Raw genomic sequence first — 20,460 nt, 5'->3', positions numbered from 1 at the left:
AAATAAATTACATTTGAAAATATATTCAAATAGAAAACAGCTATTTTAAATTGTAATAATTTTTCAAAATATTCCTGTTTTTACTGTATTTTTTTAATTACATAAATTCAGCCTTGGTGAGCAGAAGAGACTTCACTCAAAAACATAACAAAATCTTACCGACCCCAACCTTTTGAACCGAGGTTTATAAATCAAAATGCAATTAATTATGTTACCAAACCATAACCAAAATACAGATTGATTCATTTAGTAGCACAACCATAGCTGGCCTCATTCGTGAAACACAAACAGAACAAATATCTCTGCAAGAAAAATTAGCATTTTTAACTTGTTAAATTGTTGGATTAGATGCATAAACAACCTACACAGAAATTCCTTCCCCCTCCGTTTCATGAATGAGGCCCAATGTGTCCAGGGACATGTTTTTCACATGGGCAGGTAGCCAAAGTGTCTTTAAATCATGAATTAGAAGAGCAGTGGTGTCCGCTGTCCTCTAAAAAGCAGCGGGCAGTGAAAGGATTGGTTCAGACTGCTGCACAACTCACAATAGAGAGGTCAGAGAAGGGCAAACTCAAATTCCCAACCCCTCGGATATGCTTAGATGTGAACTGCACTCTCCCTGCACGGTGAGAGATGTAACTCGCACACTCAACGCTTTATTTCATTAATGATCTCATTACGATATTTTCATTAGAATAACATGCATGATGATTCATTCACAATGTGAATTTCAGGGCTGAGCGCAGCTTCAAGTCCAGCAGAAAGGAACAGCAGTGGTTTAACTGCGAAACAGATGTAGTGCAATCTGGCAGCAGTCAGCAGCGCTGTGTTTGGCAGAGATGGTGTCATGTTAAGGTTTGAATTCAGCTTCTGGGCATGAGGTGACAGTGACAGACGGTGTTCATCAACCTGATCTTTCATCTGCTTTCCTGGCTTTCTCTCGCCTCTACATTTGTACGTTTATGATTCGCTCTGATGCTCTTTTGCCTCTGTGATGTTATCACAGAGAGAGGCAGCGCTCACGTCGTCCATTTTGTTAGTTTATCAACCGCTCGCTTTCATGCAGTGACATAATTGTTATTCCTCTCTCATTCCTGTCCTGTTAAGATCTCGAGAAAAACGGGAAGAGAACTGCCCTTAAGACATTGAGTCAATAAAACAGGCACTTTACTACGCCGTGAGGGGATGGGGTCGTGCTATGTGTGTGCAACAGAGGAGTGGGAGTTGCGTTTTGCGCGCTACAGATGTCAAACTGTCTCAATATTAGTGCCATGCTTCACCAACATCTCTGCGAATAGGAGTTTTGCATGATTTTAAGATGCAAATGTTTGTATAAATCAGTGTGGGGGCGTAACGAGCTCCTGTTTGGTTTGCACTCACCCCTCGCTGAGAATGGTACGCCCCACGCCAATGGCAAGAACATATCATGGGAATTATCCAGCAGAGAGAATGGAAGGAAGGCGGGGGAGAGTGAGAGCGCCGGGGCTAGACTGAGGAAAGAACAATAGATCTGCAGTCTTGATGAGCATGACTGAACGTTAGTCTGGAGGTTTGGGGCCAGACGAAGAGCTGTAGGGAAACAGTACAGAATATTCTTTGTCAGAGGTAGAAAGGACAAAGGCAGTCAGATGAGCAGGTAATGAGGAGACACCGTGAAAAACACATTATTTGATGTGCAACTCCAGTGTTGGTTTGGTAGATTGCACCTTCTTTAAAGTGGGTCACTTTTTTATTGTGCTTTTTCGAATAGTACCTTTCATGCAGTGTGTGATATAGCCTAGCGGTTTGTGAATGTAAAAGGTTTGCAAAGTTGTAAAGATCAAAGTGTACGACAAATATTGTAAGAGAAAGAATCGATTGTGAACTGTCGTCAGCAATTCCGGTCTCACTTTCTGTTACATACCTAAAGAACAATGTAACACATTTGCATAATGCCAGCCTATGCTCTTCATTGGCTGCCCACACACAACGTCTACTTTGCCCCGCCCTCAAACACTACTTGTGGCTGAGACGCTGCAAAAGCAAATCCACTTTGCTGCACTTCCAAAGGATGACGACTCATGCTGGAATTGATACAGTAAAACGGACGCCATCGTTACTGTTCGTATCCCTGTGTATCAAGGGCTGAGGTGAAGTTCAGATGTGGTAATGGGTGTTTCGTTTCTGACACAAGCGATACCCAATCACAACAGACTGGGCCATCTGACCAATCAGAGCAGAGTAGGAGGAGTTTAGAGAGACTGAATCTGCGAACGAACCATTTTCAGACTCTTTGAGAAATGAGGTGATGTGCAATGTATATTATGAGAAAATTAAAGTGTTTTTTTCCCCCTTTGATGCATTTAAATCTACTGTACAGGAAACAAATAACCTTTTAAATAGCATATTAGGGGAACTTTGAAAAGTTTGAAAGCATTAATTCACCCAGATATGACAATTCTGTCATTTTTTAGCATTGTTAAGCAACCGTTTTCCGAATGTTCATTGCGATCACGCTCGAAAAGCACTAGAGAGAGTCCAGACGACTTCTGTGTGATGAACAGAGCACTTTATGCTAACGAAATGTATAGTCGCAACACTTTTCAAAATATAGAATGGTAATGTGAGCGCACCTTTAGTCTTTTTTAACTCATTTTAACAATCTAAAGATCCTTTTTCTATCATGCAATCTATTGTTCCATGAAGAATTAACCTTTAACATCCATGGAACCTTTGCATTGAACAAAAGGTTCTTTATAGTGGAAAAACATTCTTTAGGTCCGGTTTACACTTTAAAGAACCTTTAGAGCAATGGAAAAGCTCAATTCTTCATGGAAACAATAAAGAACCTTTATTTTTAAGAGTGAAATCAAAACTTTTGTTGAATCCGTACATCATCGCAGATTAAATGTAGGAATTTTGGTGCTTTGTCAAATCGGTCACTGTGAACTGTTGCTGTATGGAAGAAAGTTGTCTGCTTAATGTTGCTTTGAAATGACAACAGGCAGTGTAAATAATGGACGACTTTTAATTTTTAGCTGAACTACTCCATTTATAGAGGTTCCTGTAACATTTCTATTGGTCAAAGCTCAAAAACCTAGTGAAAAGAATCCGAGTCTTTATTAGTTTGTGTGTCAGTTTGAAGAGGCTGCATCACTGCATGCGGCCAGTGAAAGGGGGGGGGGGAGATAAGTCAGACTTATGCTCAGCAGCTCCCTGTTGCCCTGGAAACAGGTGCTGAGATTCTTTTGCCTTTTTTTCCATCTTTCTCCTCGCTATCGATGTCAATGCCACCTCCCACAGGCTCCCCTCCCCCACGACCTGCTGCATCCCCCTCTCCCTCCCTCCCTCCACATCTACTGCAGTCATTTAACAATGTCACAGGCTAGAACAACCAACCCCCCTCGTTCCGCACACGCTCGAGAACCACATCGCCCACTGTATGAGGGTCAAACAGCACTCGGTTATTGATCCTTATGAGCGCTGTCAAATCTCGCGGCATCAATCTGACCCCGGCTAATCTCACTGCACGCCACGGACGCACAAGCGGATTGCGCGCTAGATTGCCACTCTGCCAGTCTCGTCTTTGTGCTCCTATTGGATGAGCAACAAGGACAGACAAAGAGTAATCTGACTGCTGAAAAAGACGCCCCCTCCCTCTCGCACGCACGCACGCACGCAGCGTGGTTGGCAAATCCACAACCTGGTACCATCTTACGCAATGTTCTAATATGCGCTTGGGATGCAGCTGTGTTTTAAATGCGAGATAATTAAACACGTATTCGTCTAGGTTCTATTTGCGCTCCAAATAATAGAAAGCATCAGATTTAAAGCGTGACGCGCGCGCGCGCGTCCAGATCGATTCCATTTTCTGGCCTTTTTAAGTCAACATTGTTGTTTAGCGGGGCGCGCGCTGCATTCCATTGCAGTGACTTCTCCCTGGCCTGAAGAGGAACATTCCTGGGAAGTGGCTGACCGACAATAACAGTCGGCAGCAAAAAGGGGGCAGGAGCGGGTTTGGAAAAGCTGTTCTTTCCACCCTTGTTCTCTGAAACACCAAAAAACTAGAAGCTTTTACCTCATCTGCATCATCTGGAACAGCGCGTCTCAATTGCTCACAAAAAAACAATGCGAAATGCAAATAATAAAATGCAACTACTCATATAATCGTGCATAGTTAAAATAATTAGGCTTATCAACTTTCAGTTGAAATAGATTTTTAGTTAAAGGGATAGTTCACCCAAAAAATGTAAATTCTGTCATCATTTACTCACCCTCAAGTTGTTCCAAACCTGTATAAATATCTTTGTTCTGTTGAACACAAAAGAAGATATTTTGAAGAATGTTGGTATCTAAACAGTTGATGAACCCATTGACTTTCATTGTATTTCCTCCCACCCACAGGCTACTATGGAAGTGCCAAACAACTGTTTGATTACCGACATTTAAATAGATATTGTTGTTGATGTCAGAGGTTGTGTGCCCAAACTATTTTAGCATTAATTAGAAATATGGCTTATAGTAAAATAACATTCGACCATATATATATTTATGGTTAGCGTGATTTCACCAAATACAATATGTTCCTGGATCAACACCTTAAGACATAATGATTTTAATACTGTACAAACTGTATATTCTCTCCCCTTACACTAACCCTACCCCTAAACCTACCCATCACACAAAACTTTACACATTTTTACATAAAAAACAAAAACAAACATCACTTAGTCTGATTTATAAGCTGTTTTCCTCATGGGGACCAAAACATGTCTCCACAAGGACAAGGATTTCAGATATTGCCATCTGTTTGGGGACATTTTGTCTGGGTTTACCTGGGCCACACACACACACACACACACACACACAATCATTCAAAAGAACAGCATTTATTTGACATAGAATCTTTTGTAACATTATAAACATCTTTACAGTCACTTTTGATCAATTTAATGCAGTCTTCCTGAATAAAAGATCTTAATGACCCCAAACTTTTGAACCATTGTGCATAAATGTTTCATTAAATTTTATATAAACAATTTTAATATATTTAGTTTCTTTTATAACTAAAAATACAGAATAAATCACGAAAACCGACATTCTTTGAAAGACTCGGTCTACACCTGTTGTCGAACCTCCTCACACACTCTTTGTTGTTACGAGGCCAGCGTTCAAACTACAGTTGTCATATTAGAAACGTGAAGTCACCTAAGGCGCCGTGTGTTGTGTAAAGCTGCTGGATCATATGCAGTTCCATAACTCAGACAGACATTAACAGCCACATCAGCAGCAGAGCCAGCGATTGAAGAGGACATTCTGTCCGTCTCAATCATGCCACAACCCTCCTAATTAGGGAAAGCTTGAAGAAAGTGTGTCATCCGAGATATATGAACTCTCAAAAAGAGATATCTGTGATTTGTTCTTGCAAATTGATTATTGTCTAGGATACATAACGACTATAAATCTATTATAAATAGATTTAGTTATTGTCGGAGTGGATGTGTTTATCTGGAGGTTATAGGAACAGTGATGGTGAAGGCAGGGATAATGAGATTGCAGCTCAGGACAGAAGGCCAATCATGTGATGGGTCAGACAGCAGAGGGTGCAGGAGAAAAAAAAACCCCAGGAAAGGACCAACCATCTGACTCAAACAGGGAGAGCTTTTCACATGTAAAGAGAGCTGTTGTTCCTCTTGCCTGAGGTGAATCTCTGTCCATGGCGTCCCGCTGAGGGGTTCAGGCACCAGTGAGCACAGGTTTGTCCCACAGTCATTATGCAGACCTGACTGAGACACAATGGGCAGTGGTTAGAAGCTGCGGTTTCGTTAAAATCCCTCAATCGCTTTGAGAACAGCCCTAAAGCAACCAAGAAACAGCAGGGTTTTAATATTTTAAAATTCAAATTTAGATTCATAGTGAGTGAGCTGGATGTCGATGTGAATAACCAAATTTAACAGCTGAGTCTTTAAAAAGTAAATGAACGAGGTTACAATAATTGGAGTGTGGTGCCATCTTGTGGTTAACGTGAGGAACGCCAACTGTGTTTTCTCAAATCACCGGCAGGTGTGACAAAAGTTTCAGACTGATCACAAGAAATAAGCTATAAACACTTAAACGCGTTCATTAAAGGAGAAGTTCACTTTTAAAATGAAAATTCTGTCATCATATACTCACCCTCATGTTGTTTCACACCTGTATGAATTTCTTTCTTCTGCTGAACAGAAAGGAAGATATTTAGAAGAATATCAGTAACCAGACAGTTTTTGGGTCCCATTGACTTCCATAGTATATTTTTTTCCTACTATGGAAGTCAATGGGACCCAAAAACTGTCTGGTTACTGACATTCTTCTAAATATCTTCCTTTCTGTTCAGCAGAAGAAAGAAATTCATACAGCTTTGAAACAACAGGAGGGTGAGTATATGATGACAGAATTTTCATTTTAAAAGTGAACTTCTCCTTTAAAGACGAGCAAGTGAGTATATATGGAACTACTTTATATATAGAACTCTGAAGGATCAGAGTAATTAAGTATTTACCTTGGTAATTACGAGATGCGAGAAGGGGATTGAATATAATGATAGGAAAAGAAAGCAGTTTGAGGATTCTTACAGTTTTGCAAATAATCTTAACATATCTCCTGCAATTTGCCTACCAGGATAATGGAAGCCTCGCTCACTCTCTTAAATAAAGTGCAATATCATCTAGATAAAACAAATGCTTATGTTAGAATTCCCTTTATGGACTTCTCTTCCACTTTTAGTACTGTTCAGTTTTATCTTCTTTTAAAATGCCTTGATGATTTAGGTGTTAGTAGCTGGATGATTCTATGGATTAATCAATTAATAAAAGATCGGCCTCAGTGAGTCAGTATAATATCATGTCTGAAGCTTGGTGTTAAATTCTGGTGTCGCAATGTGTTTATGTTGTTCTCTGTTTGCGTCAATGAACTGCAGTGTGATGATGACAGTAATCTAATCATTCGCTCATAATGTATGCTTGATATGGCTTTGGTTTCCTGTCAGAAATAAATGAATTGCTCCTTATATTTTGAGTATATTGACAGACTTGTCAATAATCTTGTCTAGTGCATCTTTGAGCCAACATTCAGTACAAGTAAAATACTTAAAGAGATAGTTCACCCAAAAATGAAAATTCTGTCAGTAATTACTCACCCTCACGTTGTTCCAAACCCGTAAGACTTTCGTTCATTTTCAGAACACAAATAAAGATTTTTTAAATAAAATCTGAGAGCTTTCTTTCTGTCTCTCCATAGACAGCTACGGATCTATCTATCACTTTCAAGGCCTAGAAAGGAAAGACATCATTAAAGTAATCAATGTGAATCCAGTGGTTATCCTCAATTTTTTAAAATGACACGAGTGTTGTTTGTGCAACAAAAAACAACAACAATAAAAACATAATTTACCCATGTTCAAGTGTTGATATAAAAAGAATGCATGAAGATAGAATAATGTGTGTGTGTGTGTGTGTAAAGGCAAAGGCTCTGTTCTTTCTTTTGATATAATGTGTGTTGGAGAACAAAATATTCTGGGGGCCAAGAAAGTTTTGTGAAAATTATCAAAAATTCAGGCGCTGGCTGGCAACTAAAAAATAAAATAAAAATAAAAAACACTGGCGGGAAAGGGTTAAAGTACAGTTAAAGGTATATTTCAAGTATAAAAATGAACACCTAAATAGGAACACAATAGTATACTTAAAATGCAAAAATAATATATAAATAGTAAATTAAATATGATGTTAAGTTCACTTAAAGAATACTTGCAGTATAAAACCACTAAACTAGTAGTTTACTGAGAGTATACTTTCAAAGTGTACTTTCATAAACTAAAAAATGTGCTACAAGTATTTGACTGTTAAACTCATAAGTTCACTTGTAGTAGGCTATAGTAAACTAGTTTTGTACTCAAAGCTTGCTACTGCTACACATAGCCTACTTAAAAGTATACTTTATACACCCAAGTAGTAGGCATATAGAAATAGTACACTTACAAGTTTACTACTAGTACATTAATATTAGTATATATAAAGTATACTTTAAAACATAACTGAACTTTACTTGAGTATACTTAATAAAATGATCATGAAGTATTCTTATATTTTGTAAGTGTATCAAAATATATCAGGATGGCACGTTTACAGAAATTTAAGCATTCAAAATACATCATTCATGTGCGTATCATAAAAAGTTGATTAGCATTGGGGGATTGTTCAAATCACTAACCTTAAATGTGAGCATGAGCAATAGAGCCTTAGCAAACACCGCCCACAACTAATCCACATAATAATTAGTGTGGCGTCATCTGATGGTTAATGAGGAAGAAAGGTTACTAAAGAGAGATTACTAAAAAAAAATGCTATTTTTGAAGCGGTTTAGACGAGGAAACACTATGACAGAATTTAATAAATTTTAATATCATGAATAAATGTTTGTGGTGTTTTTGCAGCTCGCGCCTGCAGTTCTCAGGAAGTGCCGCCAGCTCAAGGTTTCATTCGTGCACGTTCACTTTCACTCTGTTGTCACAGGTGATCACAGCAAACACAGACACTACACTTCCACAACACGGACTGTCAACGCCGGACAAGTGAGTAACGTTAGATGTAACTTACCATGTTCTGCACGTTCGGTCTCAATTGTAAAACTTAGCGAAAGTTACGTTGTGGTCTCTATAACAACAGTGCATTTGACTGGACACGCATTTGACAAAATCGAAAGTGAAAGAGCACAAAACATTAAAGCACTACATAGTGGGTATAATAACTAAGCATTTAACGTATTTAAAGGAAATAGACGAGATGTCTGCTAGGCTATTTTAGCATATTATTCCCTATCGGAGTTGAGTGAGTTCGATTTACACTACGTATTGCGTAGTATACACTACGTATTGCGATATTACACTACACTGTTATTACTACGTAGGCAGGCTATTGCCTTAATAAAATATGTGATTCCTGTATTTTACGTTCTCAGAATATATATATATTTTTTTGTTAATATTGGCAATAACCAAAATATTAAAGACGACAGTTTAAGAAAATCTGAATCGAATTAGAGCGCATTGTTTTATTAAAGTAATCAATGAAATATAATTTTGCTCACAAGGTAAAAGTCACTTTTTTTATATATATATGCGTTTTAAACAAAGCTATTTTTTGTACTATAATGTGGCTATGATTTTATTTCAGATTTACAATATTATCACGTTTTAGCAACCTAGTTACCGCCCGATACTAGTGTGAAAGTAAAACATTCGAACGTTCGTTTGTTATGGTTACCTCACTTTTCGAATTGTTCGCAGGTGATTCGAATTTTCAAAGTTATTGTAACGTTTGAAAACTTTGTTAGAACCATACGTAATCGAATAGAACGATAATGTTCTTTTAAAGCTTTTTTTTAATTATTATTATTTTACTTTTTTTTAATTCTAATGTTTTTGTTTTGTTTTGGGCTTAGATGTCGCACAACAACAGCGATCAAATGAAGGAATGCCTCGGTCAAACAAGTAACAGTGACACTGTTGATCATTCATCAAGAGGAGGATCCAGAAACCAGGACTCACTTGATCCTGCAGGAAAAGAGGCCACAAGCCAGACCGCATCTTACGAGACTAGAGGCAAAATTGAGAAAACAATGCCAACATCTAGTGAGAAAAAAGGTGAAGGGGGAGGAGAAAAAACGGGCACATCTGTCGAGAATGCAGAGAAAGGGGCCAAAAACCTCAAATCTGATGAGCATAGAGACAAAAAGGGCCAAAACTCATACTCAAATAGTGCATTTGAAAACAGAAGGGCCTCAAACCAGCCCTCTCAAAGTGAATCTATGGACACTTCAGATTCCTCCAGCTCAGCAACAAGATCAAAGCCTGTGATAGTGCTGGGACCCACATATCCCATCAAGAGCCTCAAGACAATGGAAAACTTGAGCTCAGAGCTCAACCAGCAAATTCCCATGAAAGGACATACGATACTGATAGATGTAAGAATCATGCAATTTCATCCTCAGTTCTTGTATGCTAATCTTTCCTTATAAAGTGTGCTATGAATATTGATTCAGTCATAATTAATGTTACTGGCTTGTTTGAGCAGACATCATATTTCCGAAGAGGTCTAATTGTCCCCCATGAAGGGAAACACGTTTGGGATGCCTATCATGTGAAGTTACCACATCTGTATGTAAGTATGACCATAGAACGTTTTCTAAAGATCATCATTTCTATATCAAGAGCTTTTCTGAACAAGTAGCTTATCAAAACAGAAATGATATGGGTTATTCATTATTAATTCATATTCATACTGAGTAATCATTATTCCCCATAGCCATCGCCGGCGTCCCACCAGAAGTCCCGTGCATCACCCTCTCGATGGGACAACACTTGTCATGCATTGCACAAACTCACCAAAGGCAGTTTCTCTATTGGGGATATTCAGGTACTGCAACACTAAACAATGACAATTACTTTTACACTGTAATGTGACCCGTTTTATATCTTTTGTCTATTTGTAGACCGCAATAATGTCTTACAATTCCAGCAACAAAGACAAATGGACATTTGACGCATTTCATTATTACGGTCAGGTTAGTGAAACATTCTGCATATCAGAGGAAAGCTAAATGCAAGTGTAATAAAAATACAAATTGATGACAGATTTGTGCAATTGCTCTACAGCGCTTGCACTCGATGGACAATAATCTCCATATGGTGATCCCCAAGATGGCCAAACTGGCACTTGAATTACCTGCTCTCATTAAACGGGTATGTTACAGGTTCCTTCTTTCCACAGACACTTGCATAATCCCTTATTACTAGTATAACTTTAAAGTTAAATCTGATTAATGAGCCCAAATTCCTTTTTTTCCGCATTAAGAACTTAATTTTTAATTTTTTCGGTTCCATTTAAATGTTGTCCGAATAAAGATGCAAGAATGAATGTAAAGGTCCATTTAACTCTGTAAATCATGACAGTATTACATTACATTTCATTAACAGTGTTGATTTCTCTGAGATTACTAAGATCATAGAATCAGACTTAAAGTCTGTCTTTTATGAAAGGTCTCACCGGACTCATACTGAACAATCTGACGAGCAACAACCAGACAAGACAAATAATTCACAGTGCTCCATTTGTTAAGCTATAATAATGTCCCACTGGACCGAAGAAAATAATCATATTCAGACTAATTGCATTGCTTATACAAGATTTTTTTTTAATGCAAGTTTGTTGTATTTTTAAATCTGTACTCTCTGTCTCTAGCCCATTCCTCTACTGCGACAGCAACAGACCGAGGCCATAACAATGACTCAGCAGCAGATCTCCTGTCTGTTAGCAAACGCCTTCTTCTGCACCTTCCCTCACAGGAACAACACTAGCCCTGGTTCAGAATACGCCAACTACCCGACCATTAACTTCAGCAGGTGTTACACTGATCACATTAGACTGACACCACTCTATTATACTGGTGCTGGATCAATTATTTATTCATTTATTTTTTGCCGTAGCCTCTTTGATAGCCGGAGTGACTCAGTAAAAGCAGGCCTACAGGCAGAGAAACTGAGAGCCATATTCCATTACTTCGACACCGTGACAAATGAAGGTCCTCATCAAGATTCAGGTACTGAGAACACGACTACTGTACACTACCGGTCAAAAGATTGGGGTCAGTCAGATTTATAAATGTTTTTGAAAGAAGTCTCTGCTACCCACCAAGAATGCTTTTATTCAATCAAAAACAGTAATATTGTGAAATATTATTACAATTTAAAAATAACTTTTCTATTGTGATATAATATGCATTTTAAAATGTAATTTATTCCTTTGATGCATGAATTTTCCGCATCATTACTCCAGTCTTCAGTCACATGATCCCTGTTAGAAATCATCCTAATATGCTGATTTGCTGTTCAAGAAACATTTCCGATTATCAATGTTGAAAATAGTTGCACAGCTTAATATATTTGTGATTTTTAGGATTCTTTGATGAATAGAAAGTTCAAAAGAACAGTATTTATTTGAAATATAATATTTTGTAACATAATAAATGCCTTTACTGTCACTTTTGACCAATTTAATGTGTCCTTGCTAAATAACTATTTAAAAAACTAAAACAGAACCCAAACGTTTGAACACATGCACATTTTGGACTCTGTGTAACCAATTTCTTTCAGCATCAAAACCAGATGGACTGGTTACTTTTGAAAGGATTTGCATTCCACCGTCACATCTCCCCAACTGGAATAAGTAAGTTGCACTGGTTCTCACGATTAATAGACTAAAGTGATTGTGATTACTGATTGTGTTTGACTTAGTCAGAAGGAAACCCTGAAGAACCTTCACATCTCTTCAGAAGGATCCATTGAGAGAGAGGGTACAGGCATGCTACAGGTCAGTTCATCTCAACATCAGTTCTCTACCCCTTCTTCAGATAAGCTTCACCTCCATCATGTTGTTCTGAACAGGTGGACTTTGCGAGCAAATATATTGGTGGTGGAGTGCTGAAGTCAGGACTGGTTCAGGAGGAGATCCTCTTCCTCATGAGTCCAGAGCTCATCGTGGCCAGACTCTTCACTGAGAAACTGGCTGATAACGAGTGTCTTAAGATCACAGGTACTGCTGGGGGAATCAGACAAAGACAACGTTATCTTAAAAAAAACATAACAGCTTTCCGTCAGGTATAGGGATAGTTCATCCAAAAATGCAAGTCGCTTTGGATAAAAGCAGAGTACTTATTTTTTTGACTGATGGTTATGTGATATTTTCATCATCATAGTCTCACCTCTAATGTCTCATCAGGGCCTCAGATGTACAACATTACTTCTGGCTATAGCAAAGGCTTTTCTTGGGTTGGTCCATACAACGATCAAGTAAAGCGGTAGGTGCCACTTCAAAAGTGTCGAATTTTTCAAAAACACTGGTTTTACAGATATGAGTGTAAATTGTGGGACATTTATTCATAGGGACACGTGGAAGAGACGTTATCGGCAGATTGTTGCCATTGATGCTCTGGACTTCAAGAACCCGAAGGAGCAGTACACTAAAGATAACATAAAACGAGAACTCAACAAGGTACTAGTTTTTCACACATTAAAATATTGATGTTTGTCATCATGAGAATTTGTTATAAGGTTATTCAGACGTATGCTGTGTGACTCTCAAAGGCATACGTGGGATTCCACGGACATCCGAAAACAGCCATCGCAACGGGCAACTGGGGCTGTGGAGCCTTTAAAGGGGACCCTAAGCTCAAAGGTAAACGAAGACAAAACACACACACACACACGCGTTTGATCTGGAGAAATTGCAAACACTATTGATGGCTATGATAAATGCACAGAACAGAATGTGTTTGTCTTCAAAAGCTCTCATCCAGTTGATGGCTGCTGCAGTGGCGGATCGAGACGTGGCTTACTTCACATTTGGCAATGAACATCTGGCATACGAAATACAAAGAATGCATGAAATACTGGCCCAAAACAGAGTGACTGTGGGTAAGTATATAAACTGCATTTGAAACAAACAGAAGCAGATAGCAGGTTAATATTTTTTTTTATTTAAAAAAAAAAAAAAATTATTTAAGCTTAAGCAGATACAGGCTTTAACAGTTAATTTTCCGAGAGACTATCGTGATCTGCAGCTGCTCAGGACTAGATATATAGGATAAGTGACATTGAGCATCAGGAGATTACAGTTTTTTTGCTAAGGAGGTGTTTGTTTAGTCTCAGATATCATCTTTACTATCTTAACTATTATCTTTTTAAAGGGTTAGTTCACCCAAAAATGAAAATTCTGTCAGTAATTACTCTCCCTCATGTTGTTCCAACCCCGTAAGACCTTCGTTCATCTTCAGAACACAAATTAAGATATTTTTGATTAAATCTGAGAGCTGGATCACTCCTCCATAGGCTTCTAAGACATTATAACTTGCTGGCCCAGAAAATGTATTATAGAGATCGTTAATATAGTCCAAGTGACTACAGTGGCACGTCACACGCATCACACACATGACCAGCGTCGGCCAATAATGAGCCTACGTGTGACGTATAACACAGAAGCGCTGCGCAGTTATACTGTGAAAAAACTCGAGGCCCAGAGAGAAGGAAATGAAAAGTGGAATAAAGTCGTTATTTTTGTTGTTTTTTGCGCACAAAAAGTATTCTCGTCGCTTTATAAACTTAAGATTGAGCCACTGTAGTCACTTGGACTATATTAACGATCTCTTTAATACATTTTCTGGGCCAGCAAGTTATAATGTCTTAGAAGCCTATGGAGGAGTGATCCAGCTCTCAGATTTAATAAAAAATATCTTAATTTGTGTTCCGAAGATGAATGAAGGTCTTACGGGGTTGGAACAACATGAGGGTGAGTAATTACTGACAGAATTTTCATTTTTGGGTGAACTAACCCTTTAAGTAACATGAAGGTCAAAAATGGTAACCCATAGTTGGATTTTGTCCTCTGCATTTAACTCATCCAAGTTAATAAGTTAACATTAGGAGCTTGACTGAGTAGTCAACACAAACACACAGCAAACTGACTCACACACACACACCTGGAGCAGTGGGAGGACATTTGCTGCGGCTTCCGGGGAACGATTGGGGTTTCGCAGTCGTGGGTATTGAGGTTGGAAAAAAAAAGTGCTGTTCATTCACCCTCCCACCTTCATTTTCCTGGCGGTTTTGAGAATCGAAGCCGCAACCTTTGGGTCACAAGTCTGACTCCATGAGCTCTGAGGTTGATGATTTACACAACCATTCAAAAGTAATTGATACTTTTAATCAGCAAGGACTTGACAGCAATTGATTAAAAGTGACTAAAGACATTTCTAATATTCTTTTTATTCACCAAAGAATCCTGAAAAAAAAATGTATTATGCTGTCCACAAAAATAAATTTAAAGAATAAATTACATGTAAAAATTTTTTTATTTGATCAAATAAATAAAGCCTTGGCTAGCATTAAAAAATAAGAGAATTTTATGCAGACCTCAAACTTTTGAACAGTACTGTATGCTTATGTAGATACTTTCAGTGTTATTTCAGCTTTTTAAATTTTAAAATTCTTAATAGCTTATTTTAACTCTTTCCCCACCATTGACGGATTATTCTGGATTTCCATGTTTTCACTGTTATACAGTAGGGGGCGCTATTAGGCCTCTTCTGAAAGATTACTGAATCTCCTGATCAAAATACAGGTGAAGATGATGCAAAAATGAGCGATATCATGTAATCAGATGCATATGTACAATAACGCGATCATCAACATTTAAACAGCATAGAAATAAAAACTGCCTAATGTTACTGAATGAAATATCGACCCAGGACGAGTTAAAGGACTGTGAAGCATTAGGGGTGTTGATGGACTTAATCTACTCCATCTGTTTTGATCATCGTTCTGAAGAACGCATTAAGCTAGAATAAAACAGGTTTTTTTTTGTGTTTAAAAGCAAGAGTCTCTGTTCTTTCTTTTGATATATTTCATGTTCAGATATTCAAAATATTTAAATGGTTGGAAACTTTAAAAATAAAACACTGGCGGGGAAAGAGTTAATAGCCAAATTCAACAACCAAGGGCACTCAGTGCTGCTGTACAAATGCAAAGTAAAAAATAATATTACTAAAGTAACTAGTGTATTTTTGAGTTTGGGTTTCGAGTACCCTGATCATTTCTTCTTTCAACAGATAAACTGTACAAGTGGCTGAAGGACTACTCTGGACACTACGCTCGTGAACATCACTCGCCTAAAGACCTGTACAGATTCATCAGAGAGAAGATTGGGCATAAGGAAAGCTTATTGTAAATCTGTCTGACGACTGTGAGATTCATTCAAGCTCATTTCAGAGAAAAGTTGTCCAAACGGTTCAGCAGTATTAAACATGTAAAGCTGCTTTGAATGAATCAGATATCTGAAGAATCAGTAAAATGAAGTAACAATCCTAAAAATAAAAAAACTGTAATGTATTTCTTTTTGATACACAGGTGTCAGTCAAATTGTTTAGCTTAATTAAAATTCTTTATAATTATTCAGGATTTATTTTAATTGTAGTTTCATCTGATAAAGTGCACCACATCATTAATGCAAAATAAACACTTTTCACATCAAATGTTTTTCTAATAGTTTTCTTGCAACAGTTCTTAGTACAAACAAGCAGACAAATGGAAACTGAGAAGCTTTTATTGAACGAAGCCTTATAATAATAGTCTGGAATAAACATAAACCTAAGAAAATAAATAAATCCTTTTATTTTATGTCTTGCAGTCTTTCTGCTTGCTCCATAATCTCAGCTTATGTTTTTTAAGTACAAGGACAAAATGATTGTTTCAGCTTTCAGTCCTTGAAGTCACCTATTGAAATTCATAATAATTTGGCACGGAGTGCTTAGAGGGTGAATGGGAGGGATGAAGATGAGGATGAAGAATATGTTGCCTTTACATTTCCTTCTATATTTTAAAACTCCTAAATGCAGGTAAGCTTACTATTTCCTTTCGCAATAATTTAAAAATGCATATGGTTCCATGCATGTCCTTTAATGTCCTCATGCTATCAATATGTCCCATTTCTGAGAGACATTTCTTGCAGTTCTCTCTGTGATTTTTGTGTGTATTTAAAAGTAAATATTATTCATATTATTGAGGGGAAACCTCAAGCAGTTTAAACGGTGTCATTTTAAGACTATTAAAACCATCATCAACATGCTTCAGAAAAAACATGCATGCAAATTGTTACCATGTACAGACCCTTTCCAAAAAATTAGAATATCATGGAAAAGTTTATTTATTTCCATAATTCCATTCAAAACGTTAAACTTCCATAGATTATAGATTCAGGGCCCACAACTTAAACGATTTCAAGTATTTAGTTGTTTATTTGTACATAATTTGGGGCTTCCAGCTCATAAAACCCATGAAAACAGGATTTCAAAAAATTAAAATATTACATGAAATCACAGTAATTACACAGTGATACCATGGTCATTGAACCAGGTTTTGGTTATTTTGGCAGTGTGGGCAGGTGCAAATCCTGCTGGAAAATGAAGGAAGCATGAAGTGCTCTGAAAATGTCCTGGTAGACGGGCGCGTTGACTCTGGATTTAATAAAGCACAGTGGACCAAAGTCCTCTTTTCTGATGAGAGCAAATTTTGCATCTCATTTGGAAACCAAGGTCCCAGAGTCTGGAGGAAGAATGGAGAGGCACACAATCCAAGATGCTTGAAGTCCAGTGTGAAGTTTCCACAGTCTGTGTTGGTTTGGGGAGCCATGTCATCGGCTGGTGTTGGTCCACTGTGCTGTCCACTCAACGCAGCCGTCTACCAGGACATTTTCAGAGCACTTCATGCTTCCTTCATTTTCCAGCAGGATTTGCACCTGCCCACACTGCCAAAATAACCAAAACCTGGTTCAATGACCATGGTATCACTGTGTAATTACTGTGTGATTTCATGTAATATTCTAATATTTTGAAATCCTGTTTTCGTGGGTTTTATGAGCTGGAAGCCCAAATTATGTACAAATAAACAACTAAATACTTGAAATCGTTTAAGTTGTGGGCCCTGAATCTATAGTCTATGGAAGTTTAACGTTTTGAATGGAATTATGGAAATAAATAAACTTTTCCATGATATTCTAATTTTTTGGAAAGGGTCTGTAGTTGCTAAAAGTTTGCATTAAAAAAAAAAATCTGCATTGACAGACCTGTCATACCTACAGAGTAAAGCAAACCTGTGCTTTGGTCTGGAGATACCTAGCTGCCAGTTTGCCCTCTTAACGCTATCAGCAGGATGTGAGCTTCCTGAAAAACAAGGGACGGAGGGATGGAAATGAAGTGTATGGATGGGGTGAGGTGGTTAAGACCGGCCCTGGAAGGCATCCAGGTTGAAGGCTGTGTCCAAGAAGCGCTCCAGCTCCACGAGATGCGCCATCTTGTTCCCTGTGGCAGGGGCAGCTGCAGGTTCTCGGCCGGCATACCTGAGAAGAAAGAAACGTAAGTGGGAACCAACAACAGAAAAAAATGTTGCATGAGTGGATAGCACGAAAACTTATTCAGGTCACCACAAGCAAACAAAAAATTCAATTAAATTTGAGATATTTTAAAATTAATTCATTAATTCTTTATTTTTGCCTTAAGAAACTGAAGCCTAGTTGTATGACCATTAAAGCATACAGTACAATACAGTAAATATAGCAAAACTTATTAATAAAATTAACTTTTATACTAAAACAAATTTTTTTCAAAAGAAATTGAAAATATGAACAGGTTCTTGAGAGATTTTGTGAGATTTGCCCCTTCAAATGAATCAAAAAACACTAGTTACCAAACAGGACGGGTGTTGTTGAAGGTTCTGCTGATGCGTGGCTTGACATAGTCATAGTAGCCTTGATTCTTATGCTCTTCCTGGCACCACAGCAGCTGAGCCTGTGAATACTTCTCCGCCTCTGCTTTCACCAGGTCAAACGGGAATGGAGAGAGCTGGAAACAAAACATTCAAAGTCAATCCAACAAAGTGCAGGAATTAAGTGAAAATTATAAAGTGGTGTATAAATGTTTAGGAAAGAAAGCCTGACTAGCATGTGGAAATAAATAGAGAATACGACCCAATTAATAAACATGATGATGAAAGTGTGTGCCGGTACCTGCTCAATGCGGCTGATGGCTACTAAGTCCTCCAGGCCTCTGGTCTTTCGCTCTTTGGTGAGGTCGTAATAAACTTTCCCTGTGCAGAAGATGAGATGCTTCACTCCCGCTGAATTCTGTGACGCACTTCCCTCTTCTGGAATCAGACGTCTGAAGTGTGTGCCTGATCAAAACCAAACACAACAGACCATTACTACAACGTCATTTTTATGACATTTAAAACATTTGCAAGATTTCAAGCACACACCAGGTAACATGTCGTCAAAACTTGACTTGGCCTCTGGGTGCCGTAGCAGCGATTTAGGTGTGAAGATAATGAGCTAGAGCAAACAGAAACAAAAATTAAAAACAAGTTAGCTACACTTTTTGACTCTCCCACACTTTTCCATGGCCTGGATTTTAAAAAAAAAATTTTTTTTAATTCAGATTTTAAAATGATGCAAGCCATTTTGACTGAATCACAAAAAAAAAGCAATTTAAAAGAATGATTTGCTCAGAAAGTGGGCATGACTTACAATAGCAGTCCAATTAAATATTTTAGAGCAAAAATATAATATTATTTGCCATGAATAATCCATGACTAATTCCAGACCTGGTAAGCAATTTTAAAATTCCCAGATATTTCCAGGTTTTTGTGGAATACTTGTAGAGTTGATAAACAGAGTGAAATGTCTCTTACAGGCTTTCTGAAGGGTAGAAGGATCTGCCTCCGGAGAACATGGAAGTAGTTTGCAGGAGTTGAGCAGTTCACCACGATCCAGTTACAGTCAAAAAGCTGTCGGACGGCAAAGTCCTCTGTGATTTTCTGTGGCAAAAAAATAAGTATTAAGCATTTTGCTAAAATGATTTTTTTTAAATAACAGGGCTTGGTGGAAATTTCTATGTATTCTACCGGGAAAACGTCAGGGTCATCATTGCACATCTGCAGGAATCTCTCTGGGCGGGCGGAGGAGTGCTCTGGTCCCTGGAAACAACAGTAAGAAAGCAATGAAAAAGGGAAATGATGGAAAGATGAAAGGTGGATTTAGGATGAAAAGACCTCACCATGCCCTCCATGCCATGAGGCAATAGCAGCACAATGCCGTTCTGTCGGACCCACTTGGCCTGGCCAGGGCAGATGAACTGGTCGATGATGCACTGCGCTGTGTTATGAAAGTCTCCAAACTGAGCCTCCCAGAGCACTAGAGCGTTCGGGCTCGCCATGGCAAAGCCAAGCTCAAAGCCTGCACACAATGAGACAGACCTGAGGACATGCTTGTTCAGTGGGCATAAAACGGTACACACCGCAGCTTATTCTGGGTTTGTTTGACCTACAGCAACCAACCACAGTTCATTTGATTTATACCCACCAAGAACCCCGTATTCTGACAGGGAGCTGTTGCACACAGTATAAGGAGCCTGGTTCTGATCCATGTAGTTCATGGGAATGCAGGTCCGTTTGTCAACGTTCTGATCATGTAGCACATGGTGCCGATGACTGTGTGTCGATAAAAAGGGAGAGTGTGAAGTTGCTTTCGATTCAAGTTCAGTCAGAAGCAGGAGATGCAGCTGTTCTCACCTGAAGGTCCCTCTCTCCACATCCTGACCACTGAGACGCACATGAATGCCTTCCTTTAGCAGAGAGCCCAAGGCCATGTATTCTCCCAGAGCCCAGTCCACTGAGCGGTTCTGCACCATCGCAGCTCTGCCCTTCAGGATACGGGACAGACCTTACAGGAAGACAAGAGACAAAATGACCTAAGGCTAATGGATGCTGAGGCACAGATGCTAGCTTAACTTAAAAAATAAGTTTGAAGCCTGATTTGAGCTATATAAGCAACTTTATAATACAATTTT

The 20,460-nt window shown here is 38.4% G+C and overlaps 2 protein-coding genes across 3 annotated transcripts in view; one reads left to right on the top strand and one right to left on the bottom strand.

The window, feature by feature from the left end:
- Nucleotides 1-1,439: 1,439 nt before the first annotated feature.
- pargl (poly (ADP-ribose) glycohydrolase, like) lies at nt 1,440-16,239 on the top strand. 2 transcript variants are annotated; one of them, XM_084104533.1, is made up of 17 exons: nt 1,440-1,636; nt 8,447-8,584; nt 9,454-9,975; nt 10,086-10,172; nt 10,317-10,427; nt 10,504-10,575; nt 10,667-10,753; nt 11,253-11,413; nt 11,498-11,610; nt 12,164-12,236; nt 12,305-12,380; nt 12,455-12,602; nt 12,789-12,867; nt 12,953-13,061; nt 13,154-13,244; nt 13,355-13,483; nt 15,673-16,239. In XM_084104533.1, exons 3-17 carry the CDS (start codon nt 9,454-9,456, stop codon nt 15,789-15,791), a joined length of 1,977 nt encoding a protein of 658 aa, XP_083960659.1. In that variant the 5' UTR covers nt 1,440-1,636; nt 8,447-8,584; the 3' UTR covers nt 15,792-16,239. The 2 variants fall into 2 exon arrangements, with proteins under 2 accessions (XP_083960659.1, XP_083960658.1); XM_084104532.1 differs by lacking the exon at nt 1,440-1,636 and having other exon boundaries at nt 8,411-8,584.
- The window catches only part of ogdhb (oxoglutarate dehydrogenase b), a 26,501-nt gene continuing 22,191 nt past the window's right edge, over nt 16,151-20,460 (bottom strand). The window contains exons 15-23 of the mRNA XM_084104512.1: nt 20,183-20,333; nt 19,974-20,101; nt 19,669-19,847; nt 19,517-19,588; nt 19,304-19,429; nt 18,872-18,944; nt 18,624-18,787; nt 18,305-18,459; nt 16,151-17,957 (exon numbers count right to left, since the gene is read on the bottom strand). Of these exons, the coding sequence (XP_083960638.1) occupies nt 17,837-17,957; nt 18,305-18,459; nt 18,624-18,787; nt 18,872-18,944; nt 19,304-19,429; nt 19,517-19,588; nt 19,669-19,847; nt 19,974-20,101; nt 20,183-20,333 (1,169 nt within the window). The 3' untranslated portion in view covers nt 16,151-17,836. The remainder of the gene's footprint in view (nt 17,958-18,304; nt 18,460-18,623; nt 18,788-18,871; nt 18,945-19,303; nt 19,430-19,516; nt 19,589-19,668; nt 19,848-19,973; nt 20,102-20,182; nt 20,334-20,460) is intronic.

This window comes from Abramis brama (genome assembly GCF_963993115.1).
Source record: "Abramis brama genome assembly, chromosome: 25".
Taxonomy (NCBI): domain Eukaryota; kingdom Metazoa; phylum Chordata; class Actinopteri; order Cypriniformes; family Leuciscidae; genus Abramis; species Abramis brama.
Note: the sequence above shows the minus strand (reverse complement) of the source record. Positions and strands in the feature narration are given on the sequence as shown.

What these genes read in the sequence shown, in the direction of transcription:
- pargl (XM_084104532.1), top strand. Translation starts at nt 8,426, where the DNA reads ATGTTTGTGGTGTTTTTGCAGCTCGCGCCTGCAGTTCTCAGGAAGTGC. An exon ending in GACATACGATACTGATAGAT is followed by an intron (nt 9,976 to 10,085) that starts GTAAGAATCATG and finishes TTGTTTGAGCAG; the next exon opens with ACATCATATTTCCGAAGAGG. An exon ending in CATTTCATTATTACGGTCAG is followed by an intron (nt 10,576 to 10,666) that starts GTTAGTGAAACA and finishes ATTGCTCTACAG; the next exon opens with CGCTTGCACTCGATGGACAA.